The sequence below is a fragment of the Coloeus monedula genome (assembly GCF_965178545.1).
Source record: "Coloeus monedula genome assembly, chromosome: 3".
Taxonomy (NCBI): Eukaryota; Metazoa; Chordata; class Aves; order Passeriformes; family Corvidae; genus Coloeus; species Coloeus monedula.
In genome coordinates this window covers 86150626-86173187 of record NC_138783.1, presented here as the reverse complement: position 1 = coordinate 86173187, position 22562 = coordinate 86150626, and the positions used below count along the sequence as shown (strand labels likewise).

General features: G+C 40.1%; 1 protein-coding gene across 1 annotated transcript in view; it reads right to left on the bottom strand.

Annotated features, from left to right (window-relative positions):
* SLC9A7 (solute carrier family 9 member A7) overlaps positions 1 to 22562 on the bottom strand; it is an 80210-nt gene that overhangs the window by 32877 nt on the left and 24771 nt on the right. The window contains exons 2-12 of the mRNA XM_082279184.1: positions 14271 to 14470; positions 12893 to 12970; positions 12152 to 12228; positions 11517 to 11629; positions 10092 to 10197; positions 9678 to 9819; positions 6209 to 6314; positions 5771 to 5859; positions 5545 to 5658; positions 3052 to 3163; positions 1537 to 1690 (exon numbers count right to left, since the gene is read on the bottom strand). Of these exons, the coding sequence (XP_082135310.1) occupies positions 1537 to 1690; positions 3052 to 3163; positions 5545 to 5658; positions 5771 to 5859; positions 6209 to 6314; positions 9678 to 9819; positions 10092 to 10197; positions 11517 to 11629; positions 12152 to 12228; positions 12893 to 12970; positions 14271 to 14470 (1291 nt within the window). The remainder of the gene's footprint in view (positions 1 to 1536; positions 1691 to 3051; positions 3164 to 5544; positions 5659 to 5770; positions 5860 to 6208; positions 6315 to 9677; positions 9820 to 10091; positions 10198 to 11516; positions 11630 to 12151; positions 12229 to 12892; positions 12971 to 14270; positions 14471 to 22562) is intronic.

The window sequence follows — 22562 nt, the reverse complement described above, 5'->3', positions numbered from 1 at the left end:
GCCAACAGCTGGGCCATATGGAAGAATTCAGTCCTGTCCTACTGCTGAGGACTGAAAGAGCCCTGTGGCAGAGGTAATGGTTGATTGCACTCAGAAGCTGCCTTCTGATACAGGCACACTGAACGCAATTCCTCTTCACTTAGCTGGTCAGCAGCACATCTGTCCCTTGCTGGGTGACAAGGTTTGAAGGAAATACCCAGCCATGCTTCCTCAACAAAAGAGGTACAGGCAACAGGACAAAAAGCTTGAAGGATGCTAGCTATTACAACTATCACATCATCAGGGTGTGGTATCTCACAACCTTTAATGACACAACTATGCTGACACTGGCTTTATTTCTGACTTCACACCAGATGTTGCATTACCTGTCATTAGTGTTATGACCTGCAGAGAGCCTGACTGCATGAAGTGTTGCTTCTTTCTGGTGAAAAACCCAATTTCCCAACGTTTGCTGTTAGTCAGAGACAAGATACTGAAACATCCATGTTCTGCTGGAAGTATGCTATCTTCCATGAGAAGAGTTCATTAAGAAATTATGGGAATCCTACCCTTTTTATTTGCCAAACTGGAAAGCACCTGCTACCTATTTCAACAAGCATCTCACTGAAGTTTTCCAAAAGCAGTTACCAGCCCCTGAGAATGATCAATTCTAAAGACTGAAACCAGTTTTACCTAGGATGGTTTTTTCCTATCCTATCACAAGAGTGGGCTTCACATTCTGATTAACACAATTAGAAAATAAGAAAATTTTCAAGTGCCAAAGAGCACGAATAGTTTACATATAAAAATTGCACTAAAGGGCTTGTGCAACATGTATTGTTTTAATTCCCCTCTATTTATCTTTGTCTCCCAAACTGCCAAAACTTCCAGAATTTTAATATATATCATCTTCAACAATGATTGATTTGTCATTCTCTAGCACATCTCTTGATACGTATGCTCAAGTATGAAAGTACATGCAGTCAAAAGTACTAAGTATTAGGCAGGATTTATAGTCAAACATCTATAATCATTCAACTTACCATTTTCACAGATCTCCTCAAAACAGGAGGAAACACACCCAGAAGACCAGCAGGACCCCATTTATCCCAGTTGCTTAGATAGCATCAGATTTTGTTTAAAGTATTTGGCTTAGCACCACCCATTAAAGAATCCACTGAAGTTAAAAACCTTAACAGGCCCATTACAAAGAGCCAAAGGGCAGGGAATGGTCTTAATATAATATGAAGTTTATAGGGGACTAGATTAATTCTTTCTTTTCAATATAGAGCTGCTTTATGAGGCAACACTATTCCATATCCTACTGGACTGACAAGGACCTAGATACCTACTTGCAGAGCACCAGAGCACCTTTAGGCTGAATCCCAGCAGCATCAGTACATTTTCTTCACCAGACAGCACTAGCATCCTCCTTTATAAAATATCATGTTCTAAATGCTTCTAGCAAGTATCAAACAAATTTTGTAGAACTACACCAAATTAGCACAGCTGCCTCTTGAAAAGTGAAGTTTCCCCAGCACACAGCTGCATACCAACCTGATGTTCAGCCATGACAGCATGGGGGTTGTACCTCCACCAACAATCCACACAGTGAAAAACACGATGAGCAGAGTTGTTGAGAACATCATTTGGTGTGAGTAGGTAGCAGTATCTCGTATAGCCAGAGCAAATGCCATGGCTCCCCTGAGACCTATCAAAAAGAATGAAATAACAGCTTCAGAAGTGCAGCTGTGACAGTGGATAGCACAGCATCTTTCCTTGCTCCCTCCCTGCCACAAAGTGTCAGGCAGAAAGCACTGGGCTCCAGCAAGTTTTAAATTCCTTAGATACCCTGATAAATTATGCCCTGGGATGATTTACAACAGAATGTGCCCCCCTGGTTTTCTGTAACTTATAGAATCCACAAGTGCTATGAAAAGGTGTAAATGCTTCCAGAAACTAACAGAAAAGGAAGACAGAAACAAATAAGTTGTGGACAACAGCAAAACATTATGTAACTCAAGCAGCTCCCTGAATCCAGATGAAAATTCACTTTTCCAGCTGAATCCATAATTGAAATGTGAGTTCTTGATATGACACTTTTATCAGTTATAAAAATATTCTAGTTAATAACATGATGACAGGCAGACTATGTATTTCCCCCTCTCCCTTGCTCCCAGTTATGAGACTTCACTAGCAAGAATAAGCTATGGCATGGGGCCATCTGCAGACTTCTTATGTAGAGGAATCACAGGATGGTTAAGGTTTTAAGGAACCCCTGGAGTTCATCTGGTCCAAATCCCCTGTTTGAACAACCCCTGCTCAACCTGCAGTAGGTTGCACAGGACCACATCCAGATGGCTTTTGAGTATCTCCATGGATGAAGATGCCACAACCCCTCTGGACAACTTGGACAATGCTTGGACATAATAAAAAAGGTTTCAATATTCAAACAGAAAACCTTACATGTTCCAGTTTGTGCCTATTAGCTCTGGGCCTGGCACAGGGCACCACCGAAAACAGCCTGGCTCCATCCTCTTTATACCCTCTTGTGTACAGAGGGCTCCCTGGAACTTCTTGAGGATGCACATGTTTAGACACACAATACAGAATTTGCCTTAAATGACAAACTTAAACAGTGTGACAGAAATTATAAGGCAGTTTAAGTCAAATACCTTTGTCCAACTAAATGGGAAAAGGCACCCATAAATACACCTCGATTTTCTCAGCAGGTGTCTGTTTCTGCACAACATGAGCCTCATTTCAGCTAGAAATAACCTTTTGGAAGAGGTACACCACAAATCTCCCATGCCCTTCACAAGCACTTCAAATGAAAATGCTCTATTCCCAACATGAGGTGCTGCCTGCTGCGAGCAGGTAGCATTTCAAGATCTCACTCACTTCAGGCACCTTCTGTAAAGACTGAAAGATACATGATGGCACACTGCAATTATCAGTAAGCCATCCCTTTAGGATGCATGAATGTGGATCATAAAAGCAGGAGGAAGCACTGTCGATTGCTTATGAGTTAAAATTAAGAGATTTTGCATTGCCCAGCATTTTTGCTCTTACCTGAAAACATCATCATGTGCTGAAAGCTCCAGCTGATCTTATGCCTTCTGCCCAAATTCAACAAGAAGGAGAGGGGGTAGATGTGTGCAGCTCTGCCCAAAAAGATTGCAACCTGTTTACAGCTGAGGGTCAAGGATTTCTTTTTCCTGAGGTGTGCAGTCTTGGGTACCTGGCTTTAACATGAAGCTTTTGTTTTAGTGAGAGGTTTACATCATGATATCAAGTGTCCTTCCTATATCTGTGTATCTAAAGCAGACTTCCCCCAATTTTATGCAACTTGTGCATAGAGAAGTCATTGCACAAAATGCAAATTTTTACTAATACAAGTAATTTTTTAAATGCAAAGTGAAATTATACATAGTATTAAAATGACCAATTGTACAAATGAGGACTTCTCTTCAAAAATTAATGCTTTAAACAATTATGGCAACCACCATTCCACTTTGAGGTTTTGGAACAACAGAAACGCAGTGCTGTATACAGAGGGGAAAGCAACTTAACACCAGCAAGTGGCCACCCCATTATGGCTCCTGCAGAGGCAAAAATCTCCTGTTGGCTAGCAAACACTTAACAGTACAGAGTTACTAAGGATATAAATCCAAAAGCCATTTTTCAGCACTAGAATTAAGTCGAAAAAGAATAGTGAAAGGGTATTGCAGAAATTTATGACAGTAGGTGGTAAACACCCTTACTGTGGTGCAAAACATCCCGTGGTTCCTGTGAAGAAGCAGAAAGCTGTAAACACTCTCCACTGCATAAGGAACACTTCAGGAAAAACTAGAGTGGTGGGCTGAAATCTGTAAAACACCAGCACAGCCAGAAGCCCAACAAACACTGATCATTTGCTGCTGGGATGGGAACATTAGAAGAATAATGCATCTCCCAAGAAAAAGAAATAAAACCATATAAGAGCTCTAGACAGCACTGGGTTGTTGCCATAGCTAAAGTAAAGCAATTCTGTCAGCAGGGAATGTTTCCAGGAAAATCAGATTTTGATTAGTACTTTTTACAGTAACCCTCAAGTAACTATTCCAAGCAACTTTAAAACCAGTCTTTTTGAGGGCTGCAGAAATCAGACATCAGAAGCCATCAAGACTAATGTATGTAGGAATAATAGCTAAGATTTTGCCAAGAATGCTGAGGCTCTAGCTCTGCCTTTGCAGTCCAGCCTTTCACTTTCAACAACTGGTGATGCCTCTACATTTCACCCCTGCAAGTTGTTAACTCAACGGGAACCATAGCTGTTGAGGGAGAACATGGGTGCTAGTACTAGTTGCCCTCCTCACAAAGGTAGCAAAATACTCAAGAAGCAACAGAGGTTAAGTCAGTGGTAGAAAAAAAGGGGAAAATGTATTAAAAGACAAGTAGGAAGAGAAACAACTGCTGAAAACAAACCCAGGGCAGACAGCACAACTTGAGAGGAGATGGAAGGCCACACCAAGCATGAAAAATTGCATTGCTTAGTATACCAGCTGCAACTATTCTGTTCATGTCTTTATCCAATGTCCACAGGGCTCTGGAGCATTTCTTAGGTCAGAAAAGTGGATGTGAGGTGACACAGGAGAAAATGTATTACTATTTCAGAAAAAAAGTAAATGGCTGAAGGAAAATAAAGACAAGTGTGATAAATCCTGAGAAGTAGTACAGAAAAAAGTAGAAAGAAGAGAAAATAAGTACATCTCATACAAGGCCATCTTTATATGCCCTTTTACCGGGTTTTGCCTCCACTGCCAGTAGCTCTACTCGTACAGCAGGATGAGGGAAATCAAGACAGGAAGACTAGTTCAAATTTCTTCATTCACACTTTCAATTGTGCTGAATCTTCAAGCATCCAGGAATATAGTGAAGAGATCACAATCCATTGCAACAGCAGCAGGATGCAGAGCTTACATGAGTGTGACTACTACAAAGTGTCAGTTCTGGGGAATTTGAGAGTCAGGTACCAGGTCAGCCAGGGACAATGACAGACCCTTTAACTGTGTACCCTTCATGTCATGGTCTGCACCCCAGCTCAGTTCCTTTCTCCTCCCGTCACACAGGATGCTGACCTCTGGGCCATTGTTCAAAGGTGATCTATTCCCCCACATTCCTTTTCATGTATTTTAAGTTTGTCCCTTACTTTCTCAAGGGGCCACTGGAAGTGAAGAGAAAAATAGATCCTTTTCTAGGTCTCCAAAGTTCAAATACAAGAACAACACAAACGGTGTGGGCTGTCCATGGCCAAAACACACAGTAAAGCGTATTCATTTATTTATCTAGTGAAATTATATGACTTCTAACATTGAAGTACAGACCCAACAACTGTGTGGCACAGAGGCCTTTTAGCTTTGATGTAAGGTGTAGCCAAAGCTTGTTCTCAAAATTATTGTGCCTGCAAGACATTAGGGAAACTTAGGCCAGTCACCACTCTCTGTTTGGTAAAGCCAAAAGACATCACAAGTTTTCAGGCACATAAGACAACAGAGAAACCTCACACAATGTGAAAAAGGATACAAAAGCTCCAATAATGAAAACTGGGCTGAATATGTGCTTCTGGAAAGTAAACAGTGCCAAGCCCATGTAAGAAAATATGAAGTTCTCAGCCAGGAAGTGCAATACCTCAAAGAGCTAGGGAGAAAACCATCACATGTTAAAGGCCAAGTAAAAAAGATGCTGTAAAAACAAAAGTACATGGACTACGACAGCAATGCATTATAAAAAATGTAAAAGACATCCTTGCCTGCTTAGTGCGACTTCTTGATTCAACTGACAAGTTATTGTATGTATAATGTGCCTGGGTAATTCCACAGAAGAGGACAGCCACCACACCTGTGAACAGAGCCACATGCAAAAGTCAGCCTGTTTACTTCCAGCTCACCACACTTTCCCTTCACAAGCTCCCTTAAAGTTATACATCTTTCTTAACCTTGGGATTTTATGAAACTTCCATTCAAGTGAGTGAGATACCAGGTTAGGGAGATGGTGTCTGAACCAAACCACTGCTCTTAAAAGCCTTTGTTACACAGTGAGCTGCAGCTTCAGCGCTGAACAGGACACAAAACAAAAACCCCAACTTTAAGCACAAACGTGTTTCTCATTGAAAAGCTTTAGTGAAAAAGTGGAAAAATGGCTGCTGAGATGGACAGGACTTCTATGTGCTTGAATCCCAACAACTCACCAGTAAATCCACAAGCTTCTGCAAGCAAGAAAGTGCTCCAGGACATCAAGAAGAAGAGAGCCGTTTCCAGCAGGGGGAAGCAGTGTAACTTGGTAAACTTTGTCACGTTAAGTCACTTGTTAAGGCATCAAAAAGAAATCCTTCGGCTTCTCTGTTCCCAGTGTTTATGAAAAACACTTTTATGTACTAACAGCCAGTGCTTGTTGGAAAGCAAAACACTTCTGATGCTGAAAAATGCGAATTCCAACACACAAATGCAAACTTCAGAATTAACTTGCAACAATCAGTTTTGGATATTTTTGTTGCATATCCATGGCATAAGTGTGGCTCCATCTCTTAATATTTTATTCTATGTTTCCCCTTGAAGTGCTAGCAAGGAAGGGGTATATACCTGGTGCTCCTTTTAGACTGTATGTGCCTTGGTTTTTCAGGGGATTGGTGGGGGAATGATGTTTTGTTCCCCCTGCCACCTCAATTACAACTCCTACTCCCACCTTCAAATAAAGCATAAAATGCATTCAGAAGCATTTAATTCACAGGGCTGTTCTTGAATACAGCAACCCGTAAGATCAGTAATATTTACAATAATTTTTTCTGCTCAGCTTTGTTAATAAGTCTTTTCCAGCAAGCGTGGCTACTTCAGTACTTGTAAGGCAAAACAACTGCTGCCTACAAAATGTATTTCCTCTCCTTGTGCTGATGTGTTTTAGAGAAAAAGCCAACTCAGAGCAACTCAGTCTTTCAATGGAAAGAAAAAGCAAGTTCATCTTGCAGTGGAGAGCAAAACCTGAGGAACATCAAAGCACACACTGGATTAACAATTCATACAGCTACTGAGGAAGTGGAACGGATATCAGTAGTGTTAAATTTAGCTCTTCGCACACTACAAAAAAAAGTTGTTCACATATTTATAGAATTCTTTTGGTGTTTTTTTCCTAAGCCCTACTCTGGCAGCAGGTGAACACTGAGCAGCACACTGTATCTGAGGTGCAAACAGCTATGCACAGTTCATTTGAATGCAATCAGTACCAACCCCCCACTCACACCTACTTCTTGCTGGCATTTTCTGCTGACTTGGACAGGGGAAGCATATACTCCAGACACACCTTCAGCCATGACCTTACTTTTTCAGAAGGTTGCTCTCAAAACAAGGCCCAGAGCATCATTTAAAAAAAAAAAAAACCAACCAAAAAACTCCATGTTGGCATTACACCAAATATAAAACGCAGCATACTTTTTAAGCAGCTGTTAATTCTGCACAGAAACCACCTCTAAAAACCTTTGAGCTCAGCTGAATTCATTCCCACCACTTTGCCCAAACAGATCTATTTTCTAAGATCATGCTTCTGAAGCAGCATCATCCACCATTACAAAAACTGGAACCCATTTCCCCACAGAGTACTCAGATAATCCCAGTGCCTGGCTCAAGGGATGTTCATGGATGCCTAAGAAAACTGGATAGCCACAGTCACTCCATGGGAGAGGAAGAGGCTGAACCTTGTTCCCCTGAAGTTAGGCAAGGGCTCTTGTCAGAACCAATTCCTTATTTCTGGTCTTTTCTGGCAGTTTTGTGAATCAAACTGTTTATTCCCCTTGCTGTTATTGTAAGTAACCATACCAAAATATTTCATTAAATCTGAAATTAAAACCTGTGCTCATCATTTTGGAGGAAGATGATGAAGGTAAGAGAAAGACAAGAAAAGAAAAACATTTTATTATTCCATATAATCGATCAAATTGAAATGTTAACTGAAACTAAATTTTTTCTTTTTTCTTAACTCTTTTCTTTATTTTTAGACATCGCCTTGTGTTTCACATCTTTTTAACCAGTCAGATTCTGCAATTTAGAAAGAATATACAATGTGGTATTATACCTTAGCTGTTTTTAAAAAAACACAGACAGCTTGCTGAAAACCAGAATAAGTCCTTGGATATTATCTGCATCATTTGGAACCAAGTATTCTATCTATTCTCAAAGGACAGTGCCTGACTGCATGAAACCTCTTACTCAGAGAGGTACAGGTACAGGTACTTCACACTATAGGAACAACAATCTATTAACTTAATCCATAACTTACAGGCTCTAATCAGCTATGAAGAGTAAAATGCAAATTTAGTTTACCTCTACAACATTGCATGACATTAGGGATGTTTCCAAAAGAAAATAGTTGTATAATTAAACAATCAAAGAAAAAGAACAACACCAAAAACTAAAACCAAAACAGAACAAAAAGAAAAAAAACCCACCACATGCACAAAATGCCACCACAGAAGCTTTGTTCTGAACAGCCTCACATCACCTTCCTGAGCACAGCCATTAGAAAAAGCAAGCACCAGTTGCTGCTTCAGAAGCATAATTTTACAAAGTGGATCTGAATGTGTTTCAGCCATAATTAGTAGCCAACCAGCAAGCCAAAACGCACAGCAACTGCATTTAAGCAGTGAGAGCTGTGGATGGCTTGTAGCCTAAAAGCCAGAGTAAGAATTGTGGTTCTGGGTCACATCAATTGCAGATCAGTGGACATGAGACTGAACATTAAAGCATCAACAGCACATCTTGCCCGTTATACTTAAAGGTTTCCATTATGCAGACATGTCAGGAAAATCTGCCCAGTGTGTATATAAGATACAGTTGAGACATTACTGCTTAAGAGTCACAGGTTCCTGATCATTGTATAAAACATCACGTTTTACCCCTTTCAGGTCAGCAGTCAGAAGTCTAGGCAGATCAAAGCAGCCTGGGCTACGTACAGATATGGTTATTCTAGCAAGTCGGAAAGCAAAGACCGAATTTTTTTCCTGAAGAAGCGTCATGAGTTCTGGAGCAGCTCAGGGTGAAGGTCTCCTGCCTGAGTCTAAAACAAAACCCACACAAGTTGCTTGCTGAGCACCTCAGAGATCTAACCAAATACCAGGAAAAAACATCAAGAGAACAGAATAGATCATGCAAGGCACATAATGTTATTAAGTAAACTCTCACAGAGATACAATCTTATCCCAGACGTATGACATCAGACTTCTGGCAAAAAGTTTAAATGCAGGACTCAAAGAGTGCTGTGGGGGTCAGAAATGACTGAGAGCTTTTACTGAAGACAGAATCAAATGCCAATTATCATAGGAGATGTCTTTCAAGACTAATAATAAAACCTAGGTTTTCTAATTTCATAAAAAGAAACTAAATATTATTAGGACATGCCTGTTTAAGGCCCTCCCTTGGCTTGTTGCAACAACATCAGTAAAACTTCTGGTATGGCCTCAATTTTATTGGAAAGAGCTGATTTTTGTGGGTACCTATAATGTCTTTCTATAGAAAAAATATCACATGAATACTTCAAAAAATATCACATGAATCTTCACACTCAGAATTAAAATAGCTAGAGTCAATTTTGCTATAACTGGAAACAGGAAAGCTCTGATAATACCCACATGTGCCATCTCAGATGGAATAACTAAACATGAAAAAGGATATCAGAGCTGTCACAACCCCTGTCACTGCTCCCATCATGAAAGAACCACTGAATATTCCCAGGAAAACACCAACAGACTTGAAAAATGCTGCAGCATCAAAAGCATGGGTATTTTCACCTGTTGGCTGGTAGGCAACTATAGATCTAGAAAGAGAGAACACAATGAGAAGTGGCATCAGAAAAGATTTTTTCTGTAACAACACTACCTGAGCTACAGGGAGACTATCCCATACTGAAGGCATATATGTCATTCTGGCCTATGTATGCATTAGGGGTCTTGGCAAATGGTTATCAATTCAGTTAAAGGCAATCCATTTAAACTCAAAAGAATGTTTCTCAGAAAAAAAACATTTATTTTAGACAAATGCCAAAAGTAATTTAGTAATTTCAGAGTAGAAATTCACATAGTTACTTACGAGGATAATACAATGGCAACAGCATCATTCAACACGCTCTCTCCAAACAGAAGGGCATAGAGATCAACATCAGCATGCAGCTCATTAAATATTGCTAGCACGGTAACTGCAGCAAGAAAAGAGAAAAACAACACTGGAATGACTGCATGAGCTGTGGAACAGACTTTCCAGTTTGGCTAAAGCAACAAAACCCAGGAACTGAAATACAGGATCAGAACTAAAATGGGAAACAGTAGTCATGTTTACCTACAGGTAAGAAATTCCTCCATCAGTTTTAGGGCAGCTCCATTAGGAGGTGGGTCTGTTGTCCTCCGATCTGCACAGTGCTCACAGCAAGGCCCCCATGATCAAGGGGCATGGGACAGACAAAGCCCTTCTACCAAAGCCCTGCTAATATTTCAGAACATGTTCCATGTAAGAATCAACAAAACATTGTGCCGCTCTTCCTGCTTTTAAAAGCTGTATGGTCTGTTGACACAGTTTTATTATTTCAGCCATTGTAAAACAGTACAAATAATCCTAAGTGTTCCCCAAAGTATACACTATGCCACGGGTATGAATTTCCACGTAATTTAAAAAGGGCAAGAGTGCTAAATATTTTTAACCATTCTTTCAAGAAAATTCAGTCTGAGATGAAAGACCATGATCTTGAAGATGTTCCCATAGAAATACTTCAGAAATCACATGGTGATTTTTTGCATAAATTGTATGCAACCACCAGCTGTTCAGAGCTCATCTCAATCACAGGAGCTACTTCCCATTTTCACACTAAGCACCACTAAGCATCTCAAATAAACTGCTTTAAATGTCAAGCTTCATACTTCAGCACTCCCTACCCTGGTCCCTGACCTTTGACAGCCCTACAAACTGATCAAGAGGAGATATCAATGTGAGCCTGCTTGACTCTGAAGGAAGGCGACATTATTTGGGCAAAGCTGAAATTACTTGGCCAGAAAAGCATTCTTCTGCTTAAACTTGTAAAACATGAAGTTCATTTGAAAGAGGAAAAAAAAAAATCCCCCACCTAAAGAGCCTAAAAGCCTCAAATATTGCTCTTAAATTACCCAGCCCCAAGCAATGTAGCTGAAGAAGGAAGTCCTGCTATCCAGAAAATGTAATAATTTCATCTATTTGCAGTCTTAAACTTGATGCACACTTAACAAGAAACCACTGGGCAAAAACATATTTAAGTATCTGAGCAGAAGAGTTACACTTTTCTCCAAATATACCATGATGTCATACCAGTTCAGCCACGAATCAGCAGAGAACAGGTTTCAAAATGCTCAGAATTTGCATGCATTTCACAGAAGAGGCTCAGATATACTAATAAATCATAACTGAAAATAGAGTCCTGTTAATATGCAGCCGAAAATGCTAACAATAGGGTTATTTCAGAAGGTTATTAAAAAATGTTCATCAAGCTACCTGGATCAGTGGCAGATATTATGGCTCCAAAGAGGAGGCAGTCTGTGTAATAGAATTTATCAGACAGCTGACCCACCAACTTCATTAGTTTCACAACCCCATACATGAGATTCCTGAAGAGAAAGAAGATAAAACATTCCAAGTCAAACAAGCTGGTGCATTTCAGACAGGCCAAGGGAAAGCAATATGTGATTCAGAAGACATCATGTAAAACCAGTAAGCAAATTCTGAAATCTTCACACAATTAGCAGAGTCTACATGTTTCTTCCATTTTCCACCAAATTTTCCCTGCTCAAAATTCCCCTCAGTATTATTTCACCCAACACAATACACAGGCCAAAAGCTCTGAGGTAAGAATAGTCTTCAGATTATTTCTCTAGTGAAATTCTTTGAGAGACAAGCCAAGGTCACCAATACAATTCAGGATTTCTGTTATTCAGAATATCCATATAAAAGACACAGTAATATGAGCAGCATAAGAGATTGTAAGCAAGCAAACCAACATGACCAGCTATCTGGAACTAATTGTGTGTGTATATATATATATGAAATATATACATACAGGCAAAGAGAGAGCATGCTTTATCAACTTAAACTTTTACTGTCGAGAGGAACTGATATCAGAGTTCACTTACCCAATAATAAAACAAGAGACTGCTGTTCCTAAAAAGGCGTAAGCCAAAATGGACCCCAAATTCCTGAAGAAGTGTCTCTGTGTAGGAAAAAGAGGTTTATATACTTTTTTCAGAAAATTTATGTCACCCATTCAGAACCATATAGCACACTACTTCACCTGCATCAATACACAGAAACATACCTCCATTCCAGAGAAACATTTCAATTACTGCTGTGTAAATTCAATCCAACTTCAAGAAATTGAATAAACCAGATCTGTGCCATGCATTAGATCCTACATGTAACTTATTGACAGAAAGCTTTTTGACAGAAAGCAGCACTGATTCATGGTGTCTTCAAGCAAGATCAGAATCTGGGCCCTTCTGCCATTAAGGGTCCGACACAGCTCCACTGGGATTCAGGGTTAGGTCTGCTTCTCAGCATAATTTACTGCATTTTGGACATTTGAGAAGGACCAAAACAATTCATAATAAAACATCTTTTACTTTAAATGAAACTGACATTAATGTCTGGCTAGGTTCAAAGGAAAACAAATCAGCAAAATTAACTAGAGTTTAATACATTTATACTCAAAAATATATGTATTTTCTCTTAAAACAATATGACCTAACCATCTCTGGAGGAAATAAGATTTTTCTTACTGTAAGCAAATGTCTGAAAGGAGACTACTGTCCTGAACAAATCAGCAATCTCACATGAAAAATAAAGGACCTATTCTCCTCAGAAGTTATTGCACTTACTTTCTTCAGGCTATAACCAGCATGAAAAATTATAGGAGGCAATAGAATGTTGAAAAAAACTTCTGGGTCAAATGTTACCTAAAAAATAAAATATGAAATTTCAATTAGAAACAGACATACACAAATTGTTAGGTCTTTTTCCTTGCTCATTTTCTGACAACCCCTATTTTTGGCTGTTGATACAGATAAGTTGACCCTCTAAAACATTGGCCAGCTCCATTTGCACAGAGCAGCAAAAAGTTGCAGTTCTTGTTGGTAAGTAACATCTAGAAAGAACAGGCATTATATCCATTACCTGTGATAATCTGGCAGGTGTCCCAAACACAGTCCTCTATTTTAAATTACAAATTTCTAGTAGAAATTATACTGGAGAAGATCTCTCCTATTGTGATACCTGATATTGGTACAGCTGCTGTTTTAGTTTACTTTTTTATGCAAGTTTAGCCACTGAATAGTTATTGTGAGACAATCAAGTCAGATACAAGACTTTTTCAGAAATTTGCATCGTACACCTCTTCCATGTATTTCAGTAGGAGTTCCAGATATCCAAGAACTACACTACACTAAAGAACAAAAAACAACAGTTAAAATGCAAACAGAAGACCTTCACACGTGTGAGACTAACGAGGCTCTCTTCACTCTCTGCCTAAGCACAGGTTAGAAGACAAACACTACAACTGTGCCCTCCTAGAGTAGGGCTCATTTCAGCTAACTTGAGATACCTACAGCAGACAGATACACATAGACAGCTAAGCTCTCTTCATAGTCTGCAGAAAGAAGTATTTTTAGATCACAATCCTGTACTTCAAAGCCTAGCTTTGATACACACACAAGGTGATTAATTCCTGACACTGAATAAAAAGGCAAATAACACATCTGAATAGCTGCTGATGGGTGAATTTCACTTCCAATACCAGACTGTCTCATTTGGTAGTTTAGAGGGTGGAAGTAGTAACTATTTCCTGACAACAAACAGATTTTAAAACCTTAGGGGAAAAAAAACCCAAAACAACAAGGAGCAATCACTTTCCACTAAGAAATTATCCTTTTCCTTATATTGCGTTTATACAAGACAGTGCTAGGCTTTTTTTTTCAGTTCAGCTGGTCTCTGTGAATTCTACAGATGTTAGAAACATACATTAAATCTTCAAACCAAGGCCTTTAGGGAAGCACTACATACATGTAACAGAGCAGAGTTTCTCCAGCAGTGATATAGTTCATAAGGTGCTTTTGAATTAAGCATTGAAGTGCTGTTACTATCAGGAATACTGACACTTGACACTACCTAATGTTCAAACGGGATAGAGAAGGGAGGAGGGAGGGAAGCAGAGATGAAGGAGAAACACTCAGCCAAGCACAAAAAATGGTGTAGCCTCACCTTCCTCAACATGTCATTTTGCTCCACGTTGTGGATCTTCCCAGGGCTTATTTCCCCTTTGAGCGTATACTCGAAGAACTTGCCGCTGACATTGACCAGCAGGGTGGTGAAGGGCCTGTCCTCCTGCGAGCAGCTGAATGGTTTGTCATGGCCACTCGTGGAGGGAGTCCCATATCTCAAGATCACCCCAACTATGAGTCCTGGAAGAGAGGTAAAAATCCAGGAGGCTGATTTGCTACTCCTGCACCTTTACAATTTTCAAACAGCATCCAAGGGATCATGGATGGACTTTACAAGCATATGTTCATCATAAACACATTGAAGTGAATTGTTACTATCAGTTTTCTGCAGAGGAAGAGAGGCCCTGAGCACATCAAAACCACCAATGAATTTGAAGAATCTGCTACCTGACTGAAGTGACAAACAAAAGGTTCCATTTCAGTTTTTGTCTTCCTCACCCTCATTCACATCTCAAAAGCGTAAACCCCCAGTCACATGAGAAGCCAAACATTAGGACACATCAAATACGTTTCACCTGCCTTAGGAAAGAACTGAGCAAACACACTATTGCCAGAAAACAATGACTGCTGGAAACATGTGACCATAACTGATCTGAAATGGTAACGTTTGCCATATTATTTTATGCGTGCAGCAAGGATGCAGTTTTTAGTCTCACAATTCTAGGTAAGTAAACAATGCCTGTTGCACAATCTTCTGTGTACTCCACAACCTTTAAAACTAAAAGTCAGATGACATGCACAAAGAAGCCACTACATGTCATTTGCAGGCATTTTCCACATTTGACATAAAAAAATACAGTAAGGTATAAATGAGCAATCCTAAGAGATCCAGGATTCAGGAACATAATACTTAGCCAGCAGAGAGAATCCAACCAGAAGATACTATCCATAACAAATGCATCAGAGACAGTGACAAAAATAATTTGTAACTTAATGCCAGGGCGCTGGAGGAGCACAAAGTTTTAATTGAGAACCATTCCTGTCACAATGTACTAAGAAAAGAACTTCTGCAGAGAGAATATATAAGAACAGCCAAAACAGGTTTTGGTCTGGCAAGTAAACAAATTGATACCCACTTACTAAAGACTCCCCTGTTGCCCTAGGATGATGGGCAATTTAATCCTTGCTCCAGACAACTGCAAGATGAATATTTGATGCTTTCATTGACAAGTCAGTAGTCAACGTTGGTTTTGCTCCCTGTAAACCCCACCTCTGCACCCATAGTTTCCCCAGATAGTAAATGAAGCTGACAGGTAATAACCAGAAAATGAATGAGGTAAAACAAAACAAAACAAAAAATCTACCCCACACAACAAAGAAGCCAAATAGACTTTTTGTTATGACATAGTGCAAAGAGTAAGCAAACTGTGCCCCCAAAAAGCCAACCCAAGGAACACACCCCATTCTCTTCAAGTCCATAGTGACAAAACTGTTTTAGTGCAAGGTACCTGCCACAGCAAGTAGCAGCTGTGGCACTAGTGGGAGGCTCATTTTCAGCCTTCCTTCTCTAATATCAAGAGAAGAGAGCAGCAACAAGATCATTCCAAAATAATTGGAATATTAAGATACGTTTTATTTAGAAAAGGGAAGCACATACTCAGAACACAGGGGAAGAAATGCCTGGAGCAAGACAAATCTACTGAAATTTCAAATGCTGATGATTTAAAAACACGGATTTATAGAAGCATCTCCTAGCACCACCGGAGCATTTTACAGCTACATATGATGGATGAGGCAGAAACACAGCTCTGCACAAAGTGACAGGTTACAGCCAGTCACCTTCAAGCCACTTGCACTACCAGTTATGGCTACAGACACCTTCACCAACCCAGCAAGCAGCCTAAGCTTTCTGCTGCTCTCACACTGCTCACAGCTAGGAAGAGCTATGGTCACAAAATACATCAGGAAGACTGATTGTGGTAAAAGCTGATCTAACCAGCATCAGCCAGAAATTCTGTAGTAAATCAGAATACAGAAAGAAAACTGTACAGATGAGCTTATACACAGCTGTGGCACAAAGCCAATTCTATGTTGCTACTCATCTGAGAATAGAGAGGGGGACACTGGTAGATGTAATAGATTCTTAGGGTCAGAGACTGTCCTTAGTGAATGCATTGCAAAAGCAGATGGGAAACCCCATTACTATTGCGTTATGAAGAGAAACCTGAGAGCCGGAGGGGTTTGCACGGTATAACTGGATATAATCCACTTATACATTTTCCTCCATAATAAAATATACCAATTATATTTATAACTAGTACTTAGCATTTGAAGTAAAACATTCTACCCCATATTCTCACTATCCCATGGCCAGTAACACAGGTACAGGGAATTTTCATATACCTCCTATTGATAAAACAGCAAAATTGATTAGTTTTTTGCACTGAGCACCATGCAGTTTAGGAACATGTGGGCCCTGCAGTCAGGGTCCTGTCTTGCAGCAGGTGCACCTGGAGCAGGTGCCTTTGTTGAGGCAAAAGGCTGTCAGAAGCAGTCAAGTGGGTAAAGCCACCCACAGCTCAGTCATTAAAGGAAATAAGTATGTAAATAAAAGGGGCCCAAGGAAGACACACAGATTCCATGGCCAACTTCATTAGCAGAATATTGGACATTTGTTAGTTCAAAAGATGAATTGGAAGAATGGAAATCTCCCTGACTTTACAAAGGTATAGGCATACCGCTATATATATATATCATATAGTTCCAAACCAACAGGTTTTAAACATTAAATAGAAACATTAAAGCACATGTTTGGCAGAAGTTATTAGTGCTTTTCTAAAAATAAATTTGAAGTCTTTGTGGAAAACTATATGGAAGAATTTTCAGTTTTCCAATGAACAGCACAACTTTTACATGATAAAAAGTTAGTGGACTTGTTATGTGATTTTCTACATCCCATCTCACTTGATAAAACAACATTAACGAAGCTCAGACAGCTCAGTCAGCCCTCCAAGATCACAAAAAACTGAAACCCCAAATGCTTTTCAGGCAGAACAACCTGCCTGATTTATAGCCTCAGAAAGTCCTTCTAGGGCCAGGGCATCCTCTGTAATTCTCTCTGGATACTTGATTTCAACCATTCCTGAAACATCAGAGTTGCAGCTAAGAGGAAAAAAACAGAATAGAAAGAGAGATACCTGGAATTTTTCAGTGAACAAGCCTAGACTAAGACTTACTTCTAGGCTGTTAACATAAGCATAAATTCAATATAGCTCTGTTGTTTATTTGGAAGCAAGGAACGGTTGCTGGAATCTAGGAACGGATATAGAAGAATCAGTGCATAAACTCTGTATTACTCCTGCCTGAGGGGTCACTGCTGAAGAGTTTATGGAGAACCTGGATCAAGAACGCAAATATTTTTCTGACTGCTTCAGAGCACTCTACCTCTTCAAAAAGAAAACCTCTAGGCCAAATAAATCCAGCACTGCCTTTTATTGGAAGACTGTCACAAGGGAGGAAAAACTATAAATGGATACAAATACTTCAAAATATGAGAAGCGCCTTACTTTCAACGTTTTGGGTTATGGAAACTATTGCAAGGGCAAGTTTACATCATTGCTCAAGGACTCTTAGGAAGGATAATCTCAAAAACTAATTCTTAATACCCTGTATGCATGACTTGCGTTCTCACTTTTAACAGAGAATATTTATGCCAGCAGCTTGCCTGTACAATGCTGGTCATGCAGGTTGTACACAAAGAATATCTTACTAGAAATGAAGCATTAAAACCTGGGAATATTTTGTCCCTTCTGAAACAAATCACTATTGATAATGAAAAATATTAGATTTCAGACATAGTCATAGAATCATTTAGGTTGGAAAATACCTAAGATCACTGAGTCCAGCTGTTAATCTGGCACTGCCAAGTCTACCACTAAACCATGTCCCTAAGTGCCACACCTACATATCTTATGAACACCTCCAGGGATAGTTACTCCTCCCACCTTCCTGGGCAATTCCAATGCTTGACCACCCTTTCAGTGAATAAAACAATCCTAATATACAATCCAAACCTCCTTTGATGCAACTGGATTGGGCAACACCAATCTAACAATACACCATTTAAAATGTCATCTTTACTTTTGGTTTTGTTTGAGTACAGAAGTCACTGAAGTGAGAACATGAATTTAGAAAGACACACACAACCATGAGTACCTTTTTCTGGTGAGAGCTGTGGTCTGTGTGATTTCCAGCCCAGTTCTCTGCGGAAGTAGCCTTGAGGTTTCAGGGAGCGCCAGCTGGCAGCTGGCTGCAGGAACCAGAGGCATTCACCCTTCACATCACACAGTTTGATCAGTGAATTCAACTTGATCTGTGAATCAGTGGACTGGATCAATCTGTGAGCTCAAACCTGTTTAGATACAGTTTATTTCGTACACTTCTGGTAAAGGGCCAGGCACTGAATATTGAGGGTCCTCCCTTTTCAATCTTCAAGCTGAAGGAGACGCGGTAGAGATTTTACTGCTGTTTGCAGCTACTCTCTGGGGAGGCAGAGAAGAGAGGGACAGAATCTTCTGGAAAGCGCACAATGATTAGGACTGAAGGCAACAAACTTGTTGCAGTGCAGGCAAATAAAATTAGGCAAGGTTTGTTTTTTAAAACAGTGAAGTGGCCAAGCACCAGAACAGGCTGTCACAAAGGCTGCATAATCTCCTTCCTTGCATATAGCCAAAACTCCCTTGAGTACGGCCATGAACAACCCAAGCTGTGGGGGCCTGGTGTGAGCAAAGGGCTGGACAAGACTACCTCCCGACATCTTTCCCATGAACATTTGGACCCCTCAGACAGATACTTTATACTGCAAAAGTTTCTTTAAAATCACCTTAATTGATTTCTGGATCAGGTCTTGGGGTTTTCTGTTGCTTTGGAGCTGAGTTTTTATTTTGTTTAAATGACAGACTACACTCCTAACTCATTAAGTCAGAGCAGAAGAAATAGCAATGAGTCTTATCATAAAAGCCAAAAATATACAGCAGACTAGGAAGGGGCTCCTTTTACTTCCTCAGTCCACCCTGACTTGCCACCTGCCTTGGGCTTCAACTGACCCTATCAAAAGCAGGCAAAAGGGGTGACCAGGAGATATTCAGCTAATTCCACATAAGTACAGGAAAGCAGCTATTGTGATACATCACATAAAGCTCTTGTTACTAATACTTCTCTCTTTTATTTTTAGTGCAATAATAGTATATTTTGGAAGGGACACTACAGCAAACTGCTGACAGGTTTGTGAAGCTGGGCAACACTCTCAGTGGTGAAAGCCAGTCTTCGCTTGGCAGAGGTTTGTCTTCCCTTAGTGCAGCCCACATAGAGGCAGAATAGCACATTTTAGGCACCTGAACACCAGCTTCTTTGGTGATAGAGAGTAAAATACTGTTTGCTTTTGAAAATACACACAAAGAATATGAACAAAAAAGAGGACTTCTTATATTTAAAAGTCTAGATTTTTCTTCTCTACTTCCGAACTGAACTTTTTACCAGCTTGAGGACAAAGAAACAAAGCTGAAAAAAGAAAACTTGGCAAGAAGGATGAAAGAAAGCCCTGTATGTATTTTCAAGGTGAAAGACTAATAATGATATACAGTGTTTATCACATAGATCACTTTTCTACTGGATGTTTGTGTGCATCAAGATACCACACTTGGCAAGCTTTACTTTAAATAGCCTGAACACCAACAGATAAAGTATTTTTCCTATTACAGTGTCAGCCTTTGAACCTCACAGTCCACACCTTTAAATTTCACAGTGATTTATGAGGAAGTTTCAACACTTGTACATAATAATTCAAGCATTTTTTTCTGATCCAGAACTGAGCCAATAATGTTGCATATTAAAAAAGAAAAGAGATCACATGTTACATACCATCTCCAGAAGCACTAGCAACTCACTCTCTCTACCATTTGCTTGCCATTCAATGTACTACCCTGTACAGGAGGGCAGAAGAACACCACTGTACAACCCCTTGAGGAAGGGTTAAGAAAGTTTCTGCAGAACTCCAGGCCTCTGATAGCATCTGCACCTCCCCTGTACTCAGCCTTGGTGAGGCCACACCTCGAGTACTGTGTCCAGTTCTGGGCACCTCAGTTCAAGAAGACTATTGAGGTGCTGGAGCAAGTCCAGAGGAGGGCAGTGGAGCTGGTGAAGGGTCTGGAACACACGTTCTGTGAGGAGCGGCTGAAGGAGCTGGGGTTGTTCAGCCTGGAGAAGAGGAGGCTCAGGGGAGACCTTATTGCTCTCTACAACCACCTGAAAGGAGGCTATAGCTGGTGGGAGTTGGCCTCTTCTCCCAGGCAACCAGCAGGACAAGAGGCAATGGCGTCAAGCTGTGCCAAGGAAGGTTCAAAGTGGACATTAGAAGGAATTTCTTCACAGAAAGGTTGATTAGACATTGGAACAGACTTCCCAGGGAGGTGCTGGAGTCACCATCCCTGGAGGTGTTTAAGAAAAAACTGCCACTCAGTGCTATGGTCTCTTGACACCGTGGTGTTTGGTCCTGAATTGGATTCAATCTCAGAGGTCTTTTCCAACCTAATTGTGATTCTGTGATTCTGTCTTGCACTCAGCATGGCCAATCTATTATCTACTTCCTCAATGGTGCAGTGTTGCCAGCGTGACATTCACCAGCTTGTCACATCACTGCAGAAGATGCAAACTTTGAAAAATGGGAAGCAGTTTATGTTCAGCAGTGTAAGCACATGACAAATTCTCAGTACGTTTCAGAAAAAAAAAAAAAAAAAAAATTAAACCCAGCATTTTTCAACAGGGAAGGAAAGCAGAGGATGCCGATTCTTGAAGTCTGGAAGAAATTTTGAGGCTATCCAAACCCTAAAATTCTGAATAACAGATTCAAGGTCAGGCTTTGTCATTGCCTTAGGGCTATTTTCGATAGGGAAGTTAAAAGACAGTAAACAAGCGGGTAGTTCTTCCTCATTGTAGGCAGACATAGCAGTATGCTATCAAGGGCATCTTTGTAGTAAGCATTTTATTCACTTTTAAAATAAGCCAAACTAAGCATAGTTTTGAATTTAAATAAGCAGATTATACAAAAAGGTTATTGGCACACTGTGCAGAACCAAATGTCAAATTAACTTGCTGGCTCTGTGCTGCCAAAAGTGTGCACTGTGCACTCGTGCCTCATCGCAAGCCTTTGGTTCCAAAGAACTCGCAGGAGTGTAGGGATCTAGCTCTTCTTCATGTTGTGTCATGTTAGTGTGATTTACATACTTACATGTATAGCAAAATGGTAAAAAAAAAACCTATGAACTACAGGGGCAGGCAGGTATGCTTTATTCTGTAATGCACACTCTTACTGATGATGGGGTTAAAGAACAGGTTCAAGGAGGAAAAAGAGTGACTTAAAAATACAACTATCAAGAGATTTAAACAGAAGATTGCTTTGGCTTTTCAAAAGTTAGTTTCTGAAGAACTATTAAGTTTCACATACAGTTTTACATTTGCACAGGAGAGCTATAACCCCAGAATTTTTTTTTCCAAATAATTTGGAGGGACAAGTAGACCATATTAGCAATAGAGCAACCACAGAAATATGACCACAAATATGTGGCAAAATGATAGCTAGTAGGAAAAATTGCTCCTTGTATTCTCCCCTAGAACCTAAAATCCAGAAAAAAACAAAAAAGAAGTTTAAAAGCATTAAAAAACCCCTAAACCCACAAAACACACACACCCCAACCCAACAACAATCTGTCAAACAGCCTGAACTGACAGTCGGCCCCAGAAGATGCTGCTGTCCTGTGGTAATCACATGTGGCCTCTGGTCCAAGCATGGGACTATGAGTCAAGTCTTCTGAGCCAAATCCCAGCCTCAGTAATAACTCAGTGAAAGACCTTGGACAGGCCAGAGAAGACAATTTAAAGAGACAGTCTCAACTTAGAAATAAAATATCACAGTTATAAAGGGCACAGGTATTTGTCAGAGATTACAGAGTCTGCAACTAAACTCAGGTGTTGGCAAGTTTAGTTACCACATAACCATTGTTTCATGCAACACAGATTTAACAAAGCAATTGCTGTTAAATACTTTATAAATGAAATTTTTAAAGCTCCTTTATACTTTTAAAAATATAAGTTTCCCTCCTTATTTATAAAACACAAGTAGTGAAAGCCATACACGTACTAATACCACACAGGTTCCTAGAGGCGTGAGCAGCAATGGGCCATCACAAAGACACCAACCTCTGCCCCACTGTGGCTCCCTTTCCTTCCCTCACACAGGAGTGACTCCCTAACAGAGTGCCAACTGCAACTGGTCCCA